This window comes from Panulirus ornatus, chromosome 15, assembly GCF_036320965.1.
Source record: "Panulirus ornatus isolate Po-2019 chromosome 15, ASM3632096v1, whole genome shotgun sequence".
NCBI classification, from domain to species: Eukaryota; Metazoa; Arthropoda; class Malacostraca; order Decapoda; family Palinuridae; genus Panulirus; species Panulirus ornatus.
Window position 1 is genome coordinate 3,646,304 of NC_092238.1, and position 23,614 is coordinate 3,669,917.

The 23,614-nt window shown below is 39.0% G+C and overlaps 1 protein-coding gene across 12 annotated transcripts in view; it reads right to left on the minus strand.

The window, feature by feature from the left end:
* Window positions 1-23,614, minus strand: part of LOC139753689 (rho guanine nucleotide exchange factor 11-like) — a 575,625-nt gene that overhangs the window by 514,218 nt on the left and 37,793 nt on the right. For 10 of the 12 annotated variants that reach the window (XM_071670374.1, XM_071670376.1, XM_071670381.1 and 7 more), the window contains 6 exons: window positions 19,560-19,727; window positions 15,153-15,239; window positions 9,466-9,573; window positions 7,165-7,263; window positions 4,420-4,512; window positions 3,217-3,410 (listed from right to left, as the gene is read on the minus strand). In XM_071670374.1, the coding sequence (XP_071526475.1) occupies window positions 3,217-3,410; window positions 4,420-4,512; window positions 7,165-7,263; window positions 9,466-9,573; window positions 15,153-15,239; window positions 19,560-19,727 (749 nt within the window). The remainder of the gene's footprint in view (window positions 1-3,216; window positions 3,411-4,419; window positions 4,513-7,164; window positions 7,264-9,465; window positions 9,574-15,152; window positions 15,240-19,559; window positions 19,728-23,614) is intronic. The other 2 variants (XM_071670380.1, XM_071670385.1) reach the window with 1 other exon arrangement.

The following is a 23,614-nucleotide window of genomic DNA, read 5'->3' on the forward strand; positions in this document are numbered from 1 at the left end:
TGCAAATTCTCTGAATATCATTTCTTAATATCATGTTCTAGTAATAAACTGGGTACCAAATCAGCATCAAAGTAATCATCATTAATATATTTCTGTAAACTGTTTACTGCAAGATGATAATCTTTATGACTTGTATCACTGTAAAATCTTCATCGCTTTACATTTGGATTGCTCTAACTTTAATAGCCGGGTACCTTACCACAGATACCACCTGCCTAAATTTTGGTACTTCGGCAAAATGATGGGTGCTCTTTATTTTTCACAACTTTGGCAACATAATGGAAAATTCAATCCCTTCTGCCAGACTGATTTGTGCCGGTGTCCCCAGCAAGTGTATTGTGCACCCCATGCTCATCCTGTGAGTGGTAGTGCAAAAGGATTACAGGGGTCACAAAGGGGAGGTCATGTTTACACAGATTATGAAGATCAAGCCTCATGGGATATCAATGGCACATGAAAAGATTCCACTGAAAAATCTTCCCTCATTCTGCCCAAGTCATTCAAATCATGGATAAAAATCTAAAAGTACTATTTGCATAAAAGAACAAAGAAAAGATAAAATAGAGACATACCTTTCAAAGATGTTGACAGTCATGTAAATGAGTGAGGAAAGATTGACAAAGAGGATGTATGTGTAACAGATGGAGGGAACAAGAGGCGGGAGACCAAATTGGGGTGGAAGGATGGAGAGCGAAAAAGATTTTGAACGATCATGGCCTGATCATACAGAAGGGTGAAAGGTGTGCAAGGAATAGAGTGAACTGGAACAATGTGGTATCCAGGGTCGACGTGCTGTCAATGGATTGAACTAGGGCATGTGAAGTGTCTGAGGTAAACCATGGAAAGTTTTGTGGGGCCTGGATATGGAAAGGGAGCCGTGGTTTCGGTGCAATATACATGACAGCTAGAGACTGAGTGTGAACGAATGTGGCCTTTGTTGTCTTTTCCTGGCACTACCTCGTGCGCATGCGGGGGGAGGGGGTTGTCATTTCATGTGTGGCGGGGTAGCGAGGGGAATGAATAAAGGCAGCAAGTATGAATTATGTACATGTGTATATATGTACATGTCTGTGCATGTATATATATATATATATTTTTTTTTTTTGCTTTGTCGCTGTCTCCCGCGTTTGCGAGGTAGCGCAAGGAAACAGACAAAAGAAATGGTGGTGTGCAAAGTGAGAGGGTTAGGGAAAATGATTTGGTAAACAGAGAAGAGGTAGTAAAAGCTTTGCGGAAGATGAAAGCCGGCAAGGCAGCAGGTTTGGATGGTATTGCAGTGGAATTTATTAAAAAAGGGGGTGACTGTATTGTTGACTGGTTGGTAAGGCTATTTAATGTATGTATGACTCATGGTGAGGTGCCTGAGGATTGGCGGAATGCGTGCATAGTGCCATTGTACAAAGGCAAAGGGGATAAGAGTGAGTGCTCAAATTACAGAGGTATAAGTTTGTTGAGTATTCCTGGTAAATTATGTGGGAGGGTATTGATTGAGAGGGTGAAGGCATGTACAGAGCATCAGATTGGGGAAGAGCAGTGTGGTTTCAGAAGTGGTAGAGGATGTGTGGATCAGGTGTTTACTTTGAAGAATGTATGTGAGAAATACTTAGAAAAGCAAATGGATTTGTATGTAGCATTTATGGATCTGGAGAAGGCATATGATAGAGTTGATGGAGATGCTCTGTGGAAGGTATTAAGAATATATGGTGTGGGAGGCAAGTTATTAGAAGCAGTGAAAAGTTCTTATCGAGGATGTAAGGCATGTGTACGTGTAGGAAGAGAGGAAAGTGATTGGTTCTCAGTGAATGTAGGTTTGCGGCAGGGGCGTGTGATGTCTCCATGGTTGTTTAATTTGTTTATGGATGGGGTTGTTAGGGAGGTGAATGCAAGAGTTTTGGAAAGAGGGGCAAGTATGAAGTCTGTTGGGGATGAGAGAGCTTGGGAAGTGAGTCAGTTGTTGTTCGCTGATGATACAGCGCTGGTGGCTGATTCATGTGAGAAACTGCAGAAGCTGGTGACTGAGTTTGGTAAAGTGTGTGAAAGAAGAAAGTTAAGAGTAAATGTGAATAAGAGCAAGGTTATTAGGTACAGTAGGGTTGAGGGTCAAGTCAATTGGGAGGTGAGTTTGAATGGAGAAAAACTGGAGGAAGTGAAGTGTTTTAGATATCTGGGAGTGGATCTGGCAGCGGATGGAACCATGGAAGCGGAAGTGGATCATAGGGTGGGGGAGGGGGCGAAAATTCTGGGAGCCTTGAAGAATGTGTGGAAGTCGAGAGCATTATCTCGGAAAGCAAAAATGGGTATGTTTGAGGGAATAGTGGTTCCAACAATGTTGTATGGTTGCGAGGCGTGGGCTATGGATAGAGTTGTGCGCAGGAGGATGGATGTGCTGGAAATGAGATGTTTGAGGACAATGTGTGGTGTGAGGTGGTTTGATCGAGTAAGTAACGTAAGGGTAAGAGAGATGTGTGGAAATAAAAAGAGCGTGGTTGAGAGAGCAGAAGAGGGTGTTTTGAAATGGTTTGGGCACATGGAGAGAATGAGTGAGGAAAGATTGACCAAGAGGATATATGTGTCGGAGGTGGAGGGAACGAGGAGAAGAGGGAGACCAAATTGGAGGTGGAAAGATGGAGTGAAAAAGATTTTGTGTGATCGGGGCCTGAACATGCAGGAGGGTGAAAGGAGGGCAAGGAATAGAGTGAATTGGAGCGATGTGGTATACCGGGGTTGACGTGCTGTCAGTGGATTGAATCAAGGCATGTGAAGCGTCTGGGGTAAACCATGGAAGCTGTGTAGGTATGTATATTTGCGTGTGTGGACGTATGTATATACATGTGTATGGGGGTGGGTTGGTCCATTTCTTTCGTCTGTTTCCTTGCGCTACCTCGCAAACGCGGGAGACAGCGACAAAGCAAAAAAAAAATATATACACATATTTTATTTTTATTTCTTTATTATACACATATATATACACATATATATACACATATATATACATATATATATATGTATACCCTGAAATGTATAGGTATGTATATGTGTGTCTGTGGACATGTATGTATATACACGTTTATGTGGGTGGGTTGGGCCATTCTTTCGTCTGTTTCCTTGCACTACCTCACTAATGCGGGAGACAGTGACAAAGTATAATAAAATAAAAAATAATAATAAATCCAACATGTGAAAATCTGCAAAGACATCATAAAATTTATTACTTACGATACACTCTCAAGACAAGGCACAAGAAGATTTTCCACAATCTGAAGCTCTTTGGTTTTGTTATGCATGCTCTCTTCCAAGGAATGGTCTGGGGGTCCAAAAATGGACCCCAAACCAGCACTTCTTTTGTTGCGAAAGTCTGCTAGCTGCTCATTCAAATCTTCCCGGCAGCGCTGACGGGCTTTCCAAAATACCTTTAAAAATATTCAAATATGATAAATCAAACTCAAAACATAACATACTGATCACAGCAATGTACCTATATCATCACTTCTCAAACATAAGAAATGCCATGTACATGAAGAACCAAAAATGCTTAAAGATGACCTTAATGAGACTTTCATATACAATAAAACCTATTTTGAATTATATGGCAGATAAATCTAGTTATATTAGCTAATAATCAAATTCAAGGAATATAATTTACACCAGACTACTTCTATTCAGACCAAACTGCTCACCCATCCTTCATATCCACCAATACAAACAAGCAAATAATACCTTATAAAACTCTTTTTCAATAGGCCCTGACAACATATGGAATTTTCACATAAAACCCTTGGTCCACTTGCAATTCAGGAACTTAAAAATATTTTCAACTACTCATGGCTATACAAAAAATATTCTCTAACATCTGGAATTTGCCAATATAATACAATCTTAAAACCTTCCAAACCTCCCCTTTCTCCTACCATCCTATATCACTTCTACTCTGAGTATCCAAACTCTGTAAAAAAAAAAAAAATGACCTCAAAAGAATAAAACAAAACATCCCATTCTTACCCACACAGCATGGCTTCAGACCCAAACACTCTACCACAAACCTACACACTGAGCTCCAACATGTCCAAGATGGATTCAACCTCAATTACCTCTCCACAGAGTACTTGATACAAGATATTAACAAAGCATTTGAAATTGTCCTACGACACAACAAATATGTATGTATGCATGAATACTCCTTTTGTTACCATTATGAGAAACACAGTGCCATCTGCATAAACCACATCACTGTGTGGACACCTCAAACACATCATTATACATACATTTCATATGGACATCATACCAAGTGATTAATACTAGCAAACAGGTCCCTGAATTATACATGTCACTGATACTCTGAACCTCAAACATTATGGAAAAAATTCTATACTACAGATTTTCTATATTTTCCAAAAACCAAGTGAACTACTGAAACCTCACCTTCCGAAGAATTTCTTCTTTGTCTAATTCATTTTGCAAGGTTTCGTCTATTTCATGTAGAACATTCTCTTCAACATTACTAAGGCGAAGAGGCTGAAAGAGGATACTCATGAAAATGTGAAGTTTTCAGTTACAAATACCATCTATAATGAGTCACAGAAGTCAAGAATCTAGGCTGTGGATATAAGTTACTTAAGAGGAGCATGTGGTATCACTAAATCAAATGAAGAAAGTAACAAGGGGTGCATGAGAGATATGGTATGACAGATGGAAAAGGGACTGAATTGCAGAGTGGATGAGTGGAAGAAATGTACGACTTTGAGCTTGAAACTACTATAAAAGCATTAAAAGAAAACTTAATACCTGGTTGATATCATTGCCAAATGAACCAAGAAAGGATATCATTTAATGAATGTAACAGCAGAGGGAAACAATATTATTCATCAACACAAGATGAGGAGTAAGTGCTTCATACATGCCTGCTGACACCAGAGAGATTGATCAGCACAGAAAATTCAGCTCTAGGACAAGATGGAATTCTAGCCATATTCCTTAAATCAAAAACAATGATACTGTTGTTAAGGAAAGTATGGAGGAATGCAATATTGCAGACATCCACAAAATGGCATATGCAACACAAACACAAAGATCCAAGCTAATACCTAGCCTGTACAGTTAGTTTGACTTTATATGCAATAAAAGCTTTGAAAGGGTGATATAAGTACATACATTAAACCAGCTAATCAAGAAAAGCAACATAAACAAAGGCCAACATGGATTTGTAATAAGAAAAAGTACACAAACCCCAATCAATAGTTCACTGCAACGACAGATACAAAAGGATAGAGAATAAACACTAATTTCCTTATTTTTACAAAAGTATTTGACAAAGTAAATCACACAATCTTACCAGAGAAAGAGCTGAACAAAATCTTTAAAGGTAAGGTAGGAACATGTATTAAAGGTGTTGCCAACTAAAAGAAAGTTCAAAGTAGGTGCAAATGGAATTATGTCTGAAGAATACGTTCTATAAGTGTTACCACATAGAACTGTGTTAGCATCAATACTGATAATAATATCAGACATCACCAGGAAAGACAAGGAAAACACATCCAGGAAAATAACAAATACCTCATTCAGTCCTTTCCCTGAGTGTTATATAAATTTGTCTAACATTTTAACTATGTCATTTTCAAACTAGCTAATCATATTGTCATTGATATTTTTGGCAATTTTAGCAAAGTACAGTGACTTACCTAAATCAATTAGCATCTGTAATATTTTCTTAGGGTTACTTTTATATTTTCCCAAATTGTAAAAGGCTCCAATATTAGCTTTCCTGCTCCTTTCTTTGTTTACTAATGTAAATAATACTTTTGAATTCTCCTCCTTATTATAGATTATTTTCTAATCATTCGATATTTGTTCTATTCTACTGATTCTACTGCTTTTCTTTCAGCATATCATATTTGTTTCTATGATCCCTTCCATATTCTCACTTACTGCTCTTATTTTCCTTTTTCACTCTCTCCTATCTATCCACTGTTTCTATCTTCTAGTATCTTTCTTTGTCCACAACACTGTCTTTTAACTAAAATTAAATCCTTAATCATTTCAACTTACACTCATAAAACAGAGCTGTCTTCATGCTTACATCTTTGTCTTTAAAACCTCACTATCATTCACGTTTGCAACAAGTTTGTCAATCTTAGTCCACTCCATCCCATCATATTGGATGTTCAAGTCATTCAATCTGGATATGATATTATTTGCCATATTACATCTATCCTAATTCTTATCCATAGTGCAAGCTGTAGTTACTTCCATAATTCTATGGTCTGAGATACCTGTTTTACATATTTCAATGCCAGTGAATACTGCCATTTCAATCATGAACAGGTCAGTAGTATTCTCTTGTTGGCACATGATTCATTTGGACAAGGATGAAAATCTTGTAGTTTCATTAATCTCAACTGCTCTCTTTCATCATTTATTCGATATTTAGTATTTCATACTCAAACCTATAACCATACTCTGCTCATTATTCTTCTTATTCTACAACCATTGGAATTAAAGTCTCCACACCAAATTACCACTTATTCAAGAAGTTTCATTCTTTGCAGGGAGAGAGAAAGAGCATCTACCAACCACTGAATGCCTAGAGTATGATTTTGCTATTTAGCAAGATGAAGGCACATGAGAGAAAAACTGTGCACGTTCGAATGTGCATGTATCATAATCTACTGGCCATGAAGATTGACAGATACTATGTTAGGGTGATGTGATTATTAGCTTCTAAACTACACAGATCTGTCCAGCATGTGTTTTTTATGTGCCACCATGGGTAAAAATAACAGATATACATACATAATTGATTGACTTTTTGATGTAAAACTCGTTAACTGTATTTAGGAAGACCAAAGGTAACTTTACTCTTAAAAATACAACTTTCACTAACATAATTACATAATCCCCTATCCCTGGGGATAGGGGATTAAGAATACTTCCCACGTATTCCCTGCGTGTCGTAGAAGGCGACTAAAAGGGGAGGGAGCGGGGGGCTGGAAATCCTCCCCTCTCGTTTTTTTTTTTTTTTTTTTTTCTTTTTCAATTTTCCAAAAGAAGGAACAGAGAATTGGGCCAGGTGAGGGTATTCCCTCAAAGGCCCAGTCCTCTGTTCTTAACGCTACCTCGCTAATGCGGGAAATGGCGAATAGTTTGAAAGAAAAGAAAAAGAATACTTACCGCACCAGGTAATAAAAAACTAGAAGTAATTTCATATGCCCATCTCTTCATGTCCTTCCCAACTCCTTCTTTGTACAGGTGTGTTATTACGTAAAAGAACTGCAAGCAAAGAGTTTCCTCAACTGATTATCAAAACAAATATTACACATTTATATGTACTACATTAATCATTAAGAAAAACTCTGTGTGTGTGATTACCTTTTTATTACCTATTTGTTTTCATAGAAGGGTAAGACATTTGTCTTTTTCCACTCCTTTGAAACTTTGCCTTTCTCCAGTGACAACTTGAGCTGTATTTCAAATGGTCTGTACTTAGTTTCCAAAAATCTCCTCTCCATCCCATCACAATGATGTTGGGGCAATAATGCATTCAAACACGAAAACAATTTTGATCTCGTTATTCAGTTCATGTATCCTTACATCATCATCTTCAATTCTTCCCTCTGAATCCCTTGGCTTGACATGTGTGTGTGTGTGTGTGTGTGTGTGTGTGTGTGTGTGTGTGTGTGTGTGTGTGTGTGTGTGTGTGTGTGTAATTACCTATTTGTATTGTATGGAAAAGGCATTTTACAATCATGCAGCCCCATCTCTCAAACATTCTCTACTATCATACAACTTCTTAAACATATGTATATTATCTGCGTTAGCTATGACCTCAGTCATTTCATATGCCCTGGGTCAATCCATTGACAGCATGTCGACCCCGGTATACCACATCGTTCCAATTCACTCTATTCCTTGCACGCCTTTCACTGTCCCACATATTCAGGTCCCAATCACTCAAAATTTTTTTCACTCCATCCTTCCAACTCCAATTTGGTCTCCTGCTTCTCCTTGTTCCCTCCACCCCTGACACATATATCCTCTTTGACAATCTTTCCTCATTCATTCTCTCTATGTGTCCAAACCATTTCAACGTACCCTAGCATTAGCATGAGCCAGGTACCCATTTTATCAAACGACCTCTAAAGGTGGATGAACAACTGGGTTGACTGTAAACTGACTACTGGTAAACAGGATTCGAACCTATGTGCTCAACCCTGGGCAGCCCATAAAAGCATCACAGTCAGAAACGCTAACCACTACACCATGGAGGTCCACTCTCAACATTCTCCTGTTACATGCTCTTCTAAACTTAGACACCAACTTCTGTGGTTTCAGACTCAAATCTGCTTCCAGTGCCATGTTATCAGCAAACAGTAACTTAGGCACTTCCCAGGCATCACCACCACACCCAATCATGTGGAGACCTACTCCACTCTCCATAACCCTCAAATTCATCTCCCTAACTGCCCTATCCATACATACATTAAGCAGCTATGGTGAAATCACACATCCCTGTATGACACACAAGATAAGCTCTTAATCTCCAGATGCCTAGCTATCATGAACATTCAATATCCAGAGTGAATAAAATATTTCCAATGCAATCTCACCTTAACAGGCTTGGCACTCAATTCTTTGCAACAGCACTAGACCCTTCTCATCCACATTACTTCATAAGCAACCACAATCCTCAAGTTACAAATAAAAAGCTGACCCTTGCCTCACACTTCAAAAACCTATACTCACAGATCCACCTACCACAACAAATACAATAATGACAAAACACACACTAAAATTACCCAAAAAGCACTATAGAACCACCCTTACAACCAATCATTAAACATCCCATCAAATATATGACCATATGAAAATGCACTCCCAATGTGTACAACTTACCCTTTAACCATCTGTGTTCAGGACACCACCAATCACTCAACATTACAAACACCATTTCAGCATTTCATGAGACTCTTCATGTACAAGATGCAACATCCACAATAAAGTCAAGGACACTTACCATTTAATTGCCCTATACTCATCCTACAAAGATAAATACTCAACATCCCATACTTTATGACCTGTGGATGTGGCTGGATACTAAATGCTATAGGAACCCCATAGATGGGAATCTCTGGACAAGAAGGTAAGGTAAAGTATAAACAAACAGGATAGGCAACCAATATGACTACACATTGTAGAAATATGTCAAACCTGAACTTATTCTCATCCCTGTCTAATCACCATCACTCCAATCAACAAATACAGGAAATTCACATGCATAAATATCTGTATAACACTAAACTAATCCCTTACAATCTATAAACCATGCATTCTGCTCTTTTCTTAACCTCTTTAGGTCTTCTCACTGGTATCTACATGCACATCTGAAGTGAAGTATTTGCTATACCTTCACATAAAGCTATATTTTCTATCATACATTAAATACACAAGAAAGTGATTCCAACCAATACATACCAAACTGGATGAGTCACAGTTGGAGATGACATAATTCATAAAGACAGCAAGATAAGCATTATGGTTAAACAGCTTAGTCAAGGACTGGAATGGGCCATGGTCTTCAAGCTGCAAAAGAAAGGGGAACTGATATATGGCAATGTTTTTCATATTCTTTTCTCAACATCATCAGTCAATAAAGCAGTACTAAATATGCTGTTTAGTAATTCACAGCAATACCTTATCCACAACACCTTACTCTTGACTCAGAGGCAAATATCTTCTACCCATATTCAGTGTCAAATATCCACAAGAGTTGGCTAAATACATATTTTTAAGACAAATGGTATCAATCAAAAAGTAAATTACATGCACAATGCCAGGATAGCTCATACATGTTGCGCTGTATCACACATATTGCTAAACTCTGGTCAGCAACCACCCAAAGATCTAAGCCTCTAACACTCATTTTCTTCTCTACTGGAAAAGCGTCTAAACCAATTATAACTCACCTTATTTACTCAAACATTACAATAATTAAGGTATATGAAATACACAATTACACAATATCAGTCCCTTTTATACATCCTAGACAATACTGCATGTAGAAACGGGTTGCTGTGTGATTAGAGGGGAAGAAGGTGTAGGGACAAAAGGTATGTAACACCGTGATCTGTCAACTTCAAAACAAGTCACTGCTTGCCAGCCATAACCTTCATATCTGAATGGGTTGTATAATTATCTATCTACAATTTCCTATATGTACACAGAGTATTGTTCTATCCCCTAAACTGTTGGGTTCTATTTTGTAAATATGGTAAGTTGCACAATGAATACAGAACATATAAAACTAAAATTTATGACAATGGTGACCAATAATATTTCTATATAATATGAATAATTTTTCTATTCAATCTAAAGAATATCTAAATGGCAATCAGCTATGAGGTGAAAAGAGAACAAATGGCAGCTACAGGGCTGGGAGCAGATAGAGAAGTGGTAACAGGCAAAGAAAAGGGATGGAGTGAGTACTCTGAAAACACTAATAATTGCATGGCAGATGTGGTGTATCTAGAGCAAGACAATATGCAGAGTAAGAGAGTCATGGCAAATGGTTTCATGAAATGATACATGGTGAAAGCTTTGCAAGTGATGGAGTGTCGTACAGCAGATGGAGTGGATGGGATTACAATTGTTTCTCAAATGAGAGTGCTGCTGATTGGTTTGTCAGACTTTTCAATGCATGTATATTCCAAGATGAGGTGTCTGAGGTCTGGCAGGCTGTCTGTATACAGTGTCTTTATCTTTTTTTTTATTTTTTATTTTGCTTTGTCGCTGTCTCCCGCGTTTGCGAGGTAGCGCAAGGAAACAGACGAAAGAAATGGCCAAACCCACCCCCATACACATGTATATACACACACGTTCACACATGCAAATATACATACCTATACATCTCAATGTACACATATATATACACACACAGACATATACATATATACCCATGCACACAATTCACACTGTCTGCCTTTATTCATTCCCATCGCCACCTCGCCACAAATGGAATACCATCCCCCACCCCCCTCATGTGTGCGGGGTAGCGCTAGGAAAAGACAACAAAGGCCTCATTCGTTCACACTCAGTCTCTAGCTGTCATGCAATAATGCCCGAAACCACAGCTCCGTTTCCACATCCAGGCCCCACACAGCTTTCCATGGTTTACCCCAGATGCTTCACATGCCCTGATTCAATCAACTGACAGCACGTCAACCCCGGTCTTTATATACATGCAAAAAGCCTTTTGAGTACATATACCCAGTAAGCTTTAAAGGAGGGTGACAACACAAGACATTGGCTTTGAAAAATATGAGTGAAAAATATCTGGAGAAAGAGAAGTATTTGCATAAGCCATTTGTAAAACCTGGAGAAAGCATAAAACAAGGTTGACAAAAATGCCTTGTGGAAGGTCTTACAAATATATGGGGTGGGAGGAAAGATAACAGATGCAACAAATATTTCTCATACGGAAAATGAGGCATGTGTGCAATTAAGAAGGGAGGAGGAGGAAAGCTTCTAAGTGAAGGTGGGTGTGCATCAGGTATGTGATGTTACCATCTAAGTGAAGGTGGGTGTGCATCAGATATGTTACTATGGCTGTTCAATCTGTTCATAGACAGGGTGATGAAGGAGGTAAATGGGAAGGTCTAGAAGAGTGGAATAATTCTACATTATGCTATGGTGGGGGTGTATATGATGGGTTGGGCCATTATTCATCTCTTTCCTTGAGCTACCTCTGATGCGGGAGACGGCAATCAAGTATAATAAATAATAAATAAATAAATAAATTATATTCATATATTTTTCTTTATACTTAATTGCCATCTCTTGCACTGGCGAGGTGGCACAAGGAAACAGACGAGGAATGGCCCAACCCACCCACATACACATGTACATAAACGCCCACACACGCACATATACATACACATACCTTTCAGCATATACATACATATACATACACAGACATATACATATATACACATGTACATATTCATACTTGCTGCTTTCATCCCTTCCCATCACCACCTCACCACATATGAAGCAGCATCCCCCTCCCCCTCCAGCGAGGCAGCGCCTGGAAAAGACAAAAAAAAGACAAAAAAAAGGCCACATTTGTTCACACTCAGTCTCTAGGTGTCATGTGTAATGCACCGAAAACACAGCTCCCTTTCCACATCCAGGCACCACAGACCTTTCCATGGTTTACCCCAGACACTTCACCTGCCTTGGTTCAATCCATTGACAGCACGTCAACCCTGGTATACTACATCATTCCAATTCGCTCTATTCCTTGCATGCCTTGCATGGTGAGAGTAAGTGAGCTTGGGAAGGAGACTTATGTGAGGAAGCACCAGGAGAGACTAAGTGTAGAATGGAAAAAGAAGAGAGCAAGGACATAAGGGGAGTGGGGGAGGAATGGGATGTATTTAGGGAAGCAGTGATGGCTAGCACAAAAGATGCCTGTGGCATGAGAAAGGTGGGAGGTGGGCAGATTAGAAAGGGTAGTGAGTGGTGGGATGAAGAAGTAAGATTGTTAGTGAAAGAGAAGAGAGAGCATTTGGATGATTTTTGCAGGGAAATAGTGCAAATGACTGGGAGATGTACAAACGAAAGAGACAGAAGGTCAAGAAAAAGGTGAAAGAGGTGAAAAAGAGGGCAAACGAGAGTTGGGAATAGAGAGTATCATTAAACTTTAGGGATAATAAAAAGATGTTTTGGAAGGAGGTAAATAAAGTGCACAAGACAAGAGAACAAATGGGAACATTGGTGAAGGGGGCTAATGGGGAGGTAATAACAAGTAGTGGTAAAGTGTGAAGGAGATGGGGTGAGTATTTTGAAGGTTTGTTGAATGTGTTTGATGATAGAGTGACAGATATAGAGTGTTTTGGTCAAGGTGGTATGCAAAGTGGGAGGGTCAGAGAGCATGATTTGGTGAAGAGAGAAGAGGTAGTGAAAGCTTTGCAGAAGATGAAAGCCGGCAAGGCAGCAGGCTTGGATGGTATTGCAGTGGAATTTATCAAAAAAGGGGGTGACTGTGTTGTTGACTGGTTGGTGAGGATATTCAATGCATGTATGGTTCATGGTGAAGTGCCGGAGGATTGATGGAATGCATGCATAGTGCCACTGTACAAAGGCAAAGGGGGTAAAGGTGAGTGTTCAAATTAAAGAGGTATAAGTTTGTTAAGTATTCCTGGGAAATTGCATGGGAGGGTATTGACTGAGAGGGTGAAGGCATGTACAGAGCATCAGATTGGGGAAGAGCAGTGTGGTTTCAGAAGTGGTAGAGGATGAGTGAATCAGATGTTGCTTGAAGCAGTGGAAAGTTTTTATTGAGGATTGAAGGCATGTGTATGAGTAGGAAGAGAGGAAAGTGATTGATTCCCAGTGAATGTCGGTTTGTGGCAGGGATGCATGATGTCTCCATGGTTGTTTCATTTGTTTATGGATGGGGTTGTTAAGGAGGTGAATGCAAGAGTTTTGGAGAGAGGGGCAAGTATGCAGTCTGTTCTGGATGAGAGAGCTTGGGAAGTGAGTCAGTTGTTGTTCGCTGATGATACAGCACTGGTGGCTGATTCGGGTGAGAAACTGTAGAAGTTGGTGACTGAGTTTAGTAAAATGTGTGAAAGAAGAAACCTGAGAGTAAATGTGAATAAGAGCAAGTTATTAGGTTCAGTAAGGTTGAGGCACAAGTCAACTGGGAGGTAAGTTTAAATGGAGAAAAACTGGAGGAAGTGAAGTATTTTAGATATCTGGGAGTGGTTTTAGCAGCGGATGCAACCATGGAAGCGGAAGTGAGTCACAGGGTGGGGGAGGGGGCAAAAGTTCTGGGAGTGCTGAAGAATGTGTGGAAGGCGAGAACATTATTTTGGAGAGCAAAAATGGGTTTGTTTGAAGGAATAGTGGTTCCAACTATGTTATATGGCTGCAAGGCATGGGCTATTGATAGAGTTGTGCAGAGGAGGGTGGAAGTGTTGGAAATGAGATGTTTGCGGACAATATGTGGTGTGAGGTGGTCTGATCAAATAAGTAAAGAAAGGGTAAGAGAGATGTGTGAATAAAAAGAGTGTGGCTGAGAGAGCAGAAGAGGGTGTATTGAAATGGTTTGGTCACATGGAGAGAATGAGTGAGGAAAGATTAACAAAGAGGATATATGTGTCTGAGGTGAAGGGAACAGGGAGAAGCGGGAGACCAAATTGGAGGTGGAGGGATGGAGTGAATAAGATTTTGAACGATTGGGGCCTGAACATACAGGAGGGTGAAAGGTGTGCAAGGAATAGAGTGAATTGGAACAATGTAGTATACCGGGGTCAACATGCTGTCAATAGATTGAACCAGGGCATGTAAAGCGTCTGGGGTAAACCATGGAAAGTTTTGGGGGCCTAGATGTGGATAGGGAGCTGCGGTTTCGATGCATTACACATGACAGCTAGAAAATGAGTGTGAGCAAATGTGGCCTTTGTTGTCATTTCCTAGCACTACCTCGCACACATTTACTCTCAGCTTTCTTCTTTCACACACTTTACCAAACTCAGTCACCAGCTTCTGCAATTTCTCACATGAATCAGCCACCAGTGCTGTATCATCAGCAAACAGCAACTCACTCACTTCCCAAGCTCTCTCCTCCACAACAGACTGCATACTTGCCCCTCTTTCCAAAACTCTTGCATTCACCTCATTAACAACCCCATCCATAAACAAATTAAACAACCATGGAGACATCACACACCCCTCCTGCAAACCTACATTCACTGAGAACCAATCACTTTCCTCTCTTCCCACACGTACACATGCTTTATAGCCTCAATAAAATCTTTTCACTGCTTCCAACAACTTGCCTCCCACACCATATATTCTTAATACCTTCCACAGAGCACCTCTATCAACTCTATCATATGCCTTCTCCAGATCCATAAATGCTACATACAAATCCATCTGCTTTTCTAAGTATTTCTCACATACATTCTTCAAAGCAAACACCTGATCCACACATCCTCTACCACTTCTGAAACCACACTGCTCTTCCCCAATCTGATGCTCTGTACATGCCTTCACCCTCTCAATCAATACCCTCCCATATCATTTCCCAGGTATACTCAACAAACTTATACATCTGTAATTTGAGCACAGTGAAAAATAGATTCATCATTACTTACAAGTTCAGTGTCAGAAAACTCTTCATCCTCCATGCTAAGAATCGGCTGTGTTGGACACATTCCAATTGTGTTTGTGGGAGATATCACCTGTGCAACAGAGCAATAATATGAAGCAGCGTAAGATTTAGAGTAAAGTTACTTAACTAAAAGTAAATACTGCTTAACTAACTACATCCTAAAACCCTGGTAAAAAAAATTTAGAGAAAAATAACCGCCTCCAAAACCATGGCCATGGAAGTATCTGGAAAGCATATGAAAAACAAGAATTCAACACAATCATTTTCATACTTGTTTGCCAGGAACAGGTGAAGAATGGTGACATTCATTCACATCTATTTCTAGTTGTCATGTGTAATGCACTGAAACCACAGCCCACTATCCACAAACCATTTGAACACCCCCTCTTCTGCTCTCTCAACCACAATCTTTTTATTACCACACTATTCTCTTACCCTTTCATTACTTAATCAAACCACCTCACACCACATATTATCCTCAAACATTTCATTTCCAACACATCCACTCTCCTCCACAAAACCCAATCTATAGCCCATGAATTGCAACCATATAACATTGCTGGAACCACTATTCCTTCAAACATAACCATTTTTGCTCTCTGAGATAACATTCTCGCCTTCCACACATTCTTCAACGCTCCCAGAACCTTCGCCCCCTCCCCCACCCTGTGACTCACTTCCACTTTCATGGTTCTATCTGCTGCTACATCCACTCCCAGATATCTAAAACACTCTACTTCGTCCAGTTTTTCTCCATTCAAACTTACCTCCCAACTGACTTGACCCTCAACCCTACTGAACCTAATAACCTTGCTCTTATTCACATTTACTCTCAGCTTTCTTCTTTCACACGCATTACCAAACTCAGTCACCAACTTCTGCAGTTTCTCACCCAAATCAGCCACCAGCACTGTATCATTAGCTAACAACATACTGGCAGCAATACAGCTATCATTATGTACAATTCAATGCAGGATACTTCAACAAGCTAGAAACCATGGAAGAATTACATACATATCACACAATTCACAATATAATTTGCTCCCTATAACAAACTATAAAAATAAGATTTAATACCTACATTAAGTATTATAAATAATAATAAATGTAGTTACTAAAGCTCATTTCTATAATTTGTTATAGGGAGCAAATTTTATTGTGAATTGTGTGATACGTACATTATTCTTCCACAGTTTCTACATTAAGTAACTAATATAATAAATTTCTTTTCATTTAATTAGACCTGGCACACTATAACCTAGCCAAAATTTTCAAGTACATGAGTTTTATAGCTTTTGTTGATTACATATCAAACTAAATAACAAAAAACTTGGGTAAACATTCTAATTCTGAGATATAACTTGGCAGCTGCCATTTCTGGGATGGAAGATACTTTGAGGTATATACATTATATCTTAGAATCTACTGCTTCCACACAATTCATTGTGGTTAAAGCATATGTTCAGAGGGTTCAAGAACTTACTGACTACATCCATAGTTTACATAAATAATACAATTCAAAACTTACCTGAATAATTTTGGCAACTGAATATGAAATTGAACATAAAAACATGAATTAAACTAATGCTTGTATATGTAAACCTAATATACAACAAACAGCATATACAATCTGACTATAAGCACATTTTACCAAATATCTTTAATTAAGTTCTTTTACTTCCTTAATCTCTTCCCTAATCACCCCAAGTATACTCAGGCTGGGCTTTTGTGTAAAAAATTATTATCCTGAAATAACTCATGTGGGTTTCCAGACACATTATCTACCACTCTCAGCAAACAAGAGCATAAAAGATGACAATCTTCTTAACAAATGGCATTACAAGCATTTACTGACATCTCCTAACAGCAGCATAGACGCATCTCTCATAGGAGGTGGAATCATCTGCCTTATCTATGCTTGCTATTCCATTGTTTTTTTCACCCCTAATATAGTGCATGATGATGAATATGATAATGACAACTCTGCAGCCATCAATGTAGAAAATACTTCACTTAATGACGAGAAAGATCAAACTTGGGTGGTCTAGCAGATGAAATCAAAGTGAAAGGTTGATGAAGAGGAAAAAGGAGAACAAGACCCAAGTGGAGATGGAAAGAAGGAGTAATAAAAGATATTGAACAATCTGGGCCTGAACATACAGGAGGGTGAGAGGCATGCAAGGAATAGAGTGAACTGGAATCATGTGGAATACCGGGATCAACATGCTGTCAATGGACTGACCTAGGACATGCAAATCGTCTGGGGGTAAACCATGGAAAGGTCTGTGGGGCCTGGTTGTGGATAGGGAGCTGTGATTTTGGTGCATTACACATGACAGCTAGAGACTGAGTGTGAATGAATGTGGCCTTTTTTGTATGTATATGAGCGTGTATGGGCATAAATGTGAACAAGAGCAAGGCCATTAGGTTCAATAGGGTTGAGGGACAAGTAAATTGGGAGTTAAGTTTGAATGGAGAAAAACTGGGATAAGTGCAGTGTTTTAGGTATCTGAGAGTGGATTTAGCAGCAGATGGAACCATTGAAGCGGAAGTGAGTCACAGGGTGGGGGAGGGGGCGAAGGTTTGGGAGTCTTGAAGAATGTGTAAAGGTGAGAAAGTTATCTCAGAGAGCAAAAATGGATATGTTTAAAGGAAAAGTGGTTCCAACATTGTTATATGGTTGCAAAGCATGGGCTATAGATAGGTTTGTGCAGAGGAGGGTGGTGTTGGAAATGAAATGTTTGAGGACTATATGAGGTGTGAGGTGGTTTGATCAAGCAAGTGATGAAAGGGTAAGAGAAATATTATTATTTTTATTATACTTTGTCGCTGTCTCCCGCGTTTGCGAGGTAGCGCAAGGAAACAGACGAAAGAAATGGCCCAACCCCCCCCCCCCATACACATGTATATACATACGTCCACACACGCAAATATACATACCTACACAGCTTTCCATGGTTTACCCCAGACGCTTCACATGCCTTGATTCAATCCATTGACAGCACGTCAACCCCGGTATACCACATTGCTCCAATTCACTCTATTCCTTGCCCTCCTTTCACCCTCCTGCATGTTCAGGCCCCGATCCCACAAAATCTTTTCACTCCATCTTTCCACCTCCAATTTGGTCTCCCTCTTCTCCTCGTTCCCTCCACCTCCGACACATATATCCTCTTGGTCAATCTTTCCTCACTCATTCTCTCCATGTGCCCAAACCACTTCAAAACACCCTCTTCTGCTCTCTCAACCACGCTCTTTTTATTTCCACACATCTCTCTTACCCTTACATTACTCACTCGATCAAACCACCTCACACCACATATTGTCCTCAAACATCTCATTTCCAGCACATCCACCCTCCTGCGCACAACTCTATCCATACCCCACACCTCACAACCATACAGCATTGTTGGAACCACTATTCCTTCAAACATACCTTACCTTACTCTTCTTTCCTAACAAAGGACTCTCTCCTATGGACCCCCTAGTGCTCTAGAAGCCAACCATATCCACCACACAGAATTACAAGTTATAAAGTGTGATTATGTTGTGGGTATGTCTTTGTGGGTTGAGCACAGCACAAAAGAGGGGTAAGTGTTTAGTGTCGACAGTTTGGAAACTGAATACTAGGCATAACAGAACTTTGTGAGATGTTGAAATAAAGATTTGTAATGTTGGAAAGATGGGTGGTGTCCAGAACAATGATGAGAAAGGATAAATGATACAGACGCAACTTCCATGCTGTAAATACAGGTTACTTACTTGTCATATGTCATACATATTTCATTTTACCCCTTTTCCCTTCAGCCCATTTCCAGAAATCCAAGTTCCTCTTATCAAACATAGCACCTACTTATCTTATCTTTTCATCCTAATTATAGCCACATTCATATAAGCACCCCACTTAGTATAAGGAAAAGGTACAGAACAAGGATAATACTGTGCACTGAAAATCCATGTCCCCAAATTCTAAACTACTTACACTGGGTAGACAGTATGTCATGCTAACTGGTTAATGCAAAGCCATGCACTAAGCTATCATTTTTGCCTGAACCAGGACATTGGACTTTGTCTTTTGGTTTTGATGTAATATAAACATAAAACGAGGAAAAACCTTGTACACCTTATCAAATATGATTAACACAATTTCTATTCATTACGTAAGAAACCAACTCCTATTTCCTTACATTACATCTGTTCTAATATATGCTTTACATGTATTTCAAAACTTCCTAATTTATATGAAATTCTGAGTTATTACATGCACAGACTAATTCTACAGCTTTTAATTTCAACAACCCCTCCCATTAAATGCTAAACTCATTATGCCCGTGAACCACAATTTACCTTAATCAGCATAAAAGCAAAAACCATGAATACATCATGTTACCTGTCCATTTGGGCTGGTAGGGCTTGTAACTTGTGAAGAGAAAGGGCTGGCATGTTGTGAGCCCGGTTTAGGTGGCAGGCCTGGTAAGGTTGGTCGGCTTGGCAAAGAGGGGCCAGGAGGGGGAGGAAGGGGAGGACCAGAAGGTGTATAATCTCCTCCACCATCACACTTCCCAATAGACACCAACAGAAAGGGAGTTAGTTAAGCATAGCAGGATGTGAAAAGTTCAACAAGGGATCTTCAGACAGTTAGGACAGAAATCAATTAATCACATGACTCTCTACAACCAATTTATCATTTTACATATAAATACACCCAATTTTGAAAAGGAGTAAATTTGAAACATTCAAGTTACCAAAAGATGAACATTAAGTAATGTTTAATGCAAAGATGAAACAAAGCAGAAAAGTAACAAGCAAAGAGAAAGACATATCCAACAGATATATGTCTACGAAAATAATCTGTAGTTCAACCCATTTCAAAGATGTGATACTTGTATAACCCTCGGCACATATACTGAAAGTATAATGTTGAATCAACTGTAAGTGTTAAATATCAAATAATACTGATGAAAATATCAGCTAAAGAATTCTACAAGTAGGTTAACATCTATGTATATTTCAGTCTTCATACTGCAACCTTCCTTTCTTTTGTATAAACACACAAAAAAATCTTACACATAATTTCCTGCCACAAAAGTCTCTTCTATGGATGTCCTGCAATGCTCAATGAGCTGGCCAAGCCTACTGGTGGGACCCTATGTTACGGAGTGTGGTGATGTGTGTATGTCTGTGTGAGGTGAGTGTACAACAAAAAAGGAGTGTGCTCATTGCCTTCGGTATAGAAGTTGCATCTTGGGCATGAGGGTTTTTGTAATATGATGAATCATTGTTTGTAATGTTGTAGGTGTTTCAAATATATGCCTGCCTGTGGTTGCACCAAGAATGAAAAATTGCTTTAGGCAAGTTTGACAAAGGGGAATGCAATCTCATCAAAGATATTCTCGCTCTAATGAAATCCATCATTTCCCTTCTACCAAAAGTAGTGCAGCTTTAGAGCTGCAAGAGCTCCTGAAAAAGGAGTACTGATGCAACTGTAAATAAATTAATGAGTAGAGATGGATTGTGTTCAGAGATGAGAAAAAGTAATCAATATACAGTCCTGGCAGAAAAAAATGGCGTGATAGGGCCCGTACCAGCATTTTTTGCCCATTTGTGTCATAGCCTGAAAACATGACTCTTGAAATGTTGAAAAATACTGGGGTAGCTCATGGATGTTCATGGAGAGGTGGGGTTGCAACAGGTGGCAGTCAGTCTGCCTGGAGCTATTGTGGTGGGTTGAAGTTTTTTCTGTTGTCCTCCTGACATCTGCATTTTTACCCTACCCATATGTGCTTTGTGGTGGGTTTGTGCTGCAATGCCTGGCCCTAAGGACTTATCTAAAGATGATATTGCTGCTACAGTAGCCTTGTACAAGACAAGAAAGTGTAATACAGAAATAGCTAAAATTACAGGGTTGGCACTACGAAATGGGCACATTGGGGGTATGGGGATATGTTAAGTTTTGAGTACAGGTAAGCTTCTTTTTCTGCTAGGGGGTTGGTGGTTAGTTATGGTTTGGATGAGAAGGGTTTAAGCTCTTGCAGGGAACTGAATGTCAAGGATGATGAGGTACAATGATATTGGGAGAATCTTAGTTTAACTGCATTGATGTTAAAGTGTTTAAAGTTTCTAAGCAGCAACTAATTGTTCTGTTCTTTATTTTTCAGCTTTGCTAGATTTGCTTTTAATAAAGAGTAACCAACTAGGTGAGATACAGTTTAGGGTGGAGCAGATAGACTGTTTGTAAAGTATACATATGGATTAATTCATACAAAACATATTCATTCCCCACAATAGAACACAAAAAAGGCCATAACCACACTAAACACAATCAGAACACTTATCAGCACCAGTTTTAGGATTTGGAAAAAAATTTCTTAGTATGCTCTGCAAAAATGATTAATCAGCTCCACTTTAAACTTCATCCTATGGTCCTGGTCCTTCACCTCGTCAAAAACAAATACAGCACAACTGCAAACCACTCAAAACACAGCACTTGGAGCAATCACTGCATTCAGCAGCTGAACATAGTAAAAAAATATTTCAAGTCACTCAGTTCTTTGAAACATCACTAGACATTCTCATCCAAACCAAATGATAACCTACCACAAACCCACCTTCTCATCCAAACGATTCAACAATGCACCACAAACCCCTAAGAAGATATAAAAAGCTTAAACCATGCCTCACACTTAAGCAATCTCTATCTACATATCCCCATTCCCCATCATATACAATATTCACAAAAAAATTTTTCTATATATTTGCCATTTCCTGCATTAGCAAGGTAGTGTACAGAACAAATGACTGAGCCTGAGGGAAAAATCCTCATCCTCACTTGGCCACCTTCTCTGTTCACTTTTTTGAAAAAGTAAAACGGAGGCAAGGATTTACAGCCCCCCATTCCCACCTCTTTTAGTTGTTTTCTACAACATGCAGGGAATGTGGGCAGTAATCTTTCTCCCATACCCCTTGGAATAATAAAAAAACATATACACAGTAAAATGACCAAACAAGCACAAAATAGCTGACTTCCCAATTCAGTCTTAAACACCAACCCATCAGACATATAGCCACATGAAACTACATTGCAACCATCCGAAACTACACTCTTGAGATATGTAGTAATTATCCCTTCTTGTCTGCATTCTGAACAAGGTTTATCTTTCAAACATTACAAACACCATTTCAGCATATCACAAGAACCCTCTTAATAATTCCAAAATACCACTGGACATCTCGATCATCCTCAGTACCCCAATATACACACAAACATAAATAGTCCCTATCACTTGGGTTCCAAATAAGAAGAATAGTAAAGGAGACAAACTGCTTTCTACCAAATATCAGAATAGCTTTCAAGTATACTGATAAGAAAACATTCAGCGTGCTCTTTATATCATACATAAGGCCAAAACTAAAATACACTTCTCAAATTTGGTCACCTCACCAAAAGAAACACATAATAGCTGACAGTGAAGGTCCAAGGGAGGGCAACTAAAATGGTAACAAAATTAAGAGAGATTAGTTAAAAGGGAAAGTCAGTGGCTTTAAATCTGCCAACTCTGGAAGACAGAAAAGTGCAGGTGGCTTACTTGATCACAACCTTCAAGTTTTAAAACAGATTAGTGACAAGGACAGTGAACAGTTCTTTGAGAGATGTAGGGATACAGCAAACAGATGGGCATAACAGGAAATTAATCTTGAAACCTATTAAAGACGGGCATAACACGAAATTAAGCTAGAAACATGAAACTTGTTAAAAAAGATGTGAAGTACAATAAAACATCTGTTATCTGTAATTTGAGCCAGTTAAATGTTCAAAACAATGTTTTTGTTGAGATTTGGCTGGTAACCTTCCATTACTACAAAAAAATTGAAAAATTAATAAAAAATAATCAAAATTATTTCAAATCATGAAAGCACCACACCACAGTTATTAGTATATGCTGGTAGTTGTTTATTGTCTCCCATGTGCTGTTTGGCACAGTGCTGCATGTTGGTCTTGCACATTGTGTATTTTGTGCACCCTAGATTACAAATGAAGACAATGGTCCCTTTCAAGCACAGTCAGCAATTGCTTGACAGCTCCTTAAAACTGTCTACATTTCACACTAAGAGCTAGAAGAACATTTCAAGCCTCAAAAAGACGATGGAGTTAAGCACGAGGCTGGTTAAGGGCAAATCCAAGGTGGCACTCATGATGCACTTCAATGTCATTAGTTTACATATATCAATATTTCTTAATTATATCAAAATTTTTGAATTATTCAATATATTAAAAACCCTTGAATAACCAGAAATTTTGTAATCCAGAATGGCTGGTTCCTCCCCTCAAGCATTTCAGATAACAGATTTTACTGTATTTATTTAGTATGAGATAAGTGGATGAATGAAACAAAATGACTATGTACAAGGTTAATGCAGAGAGCATACATAAATCTAAGAAGTTGT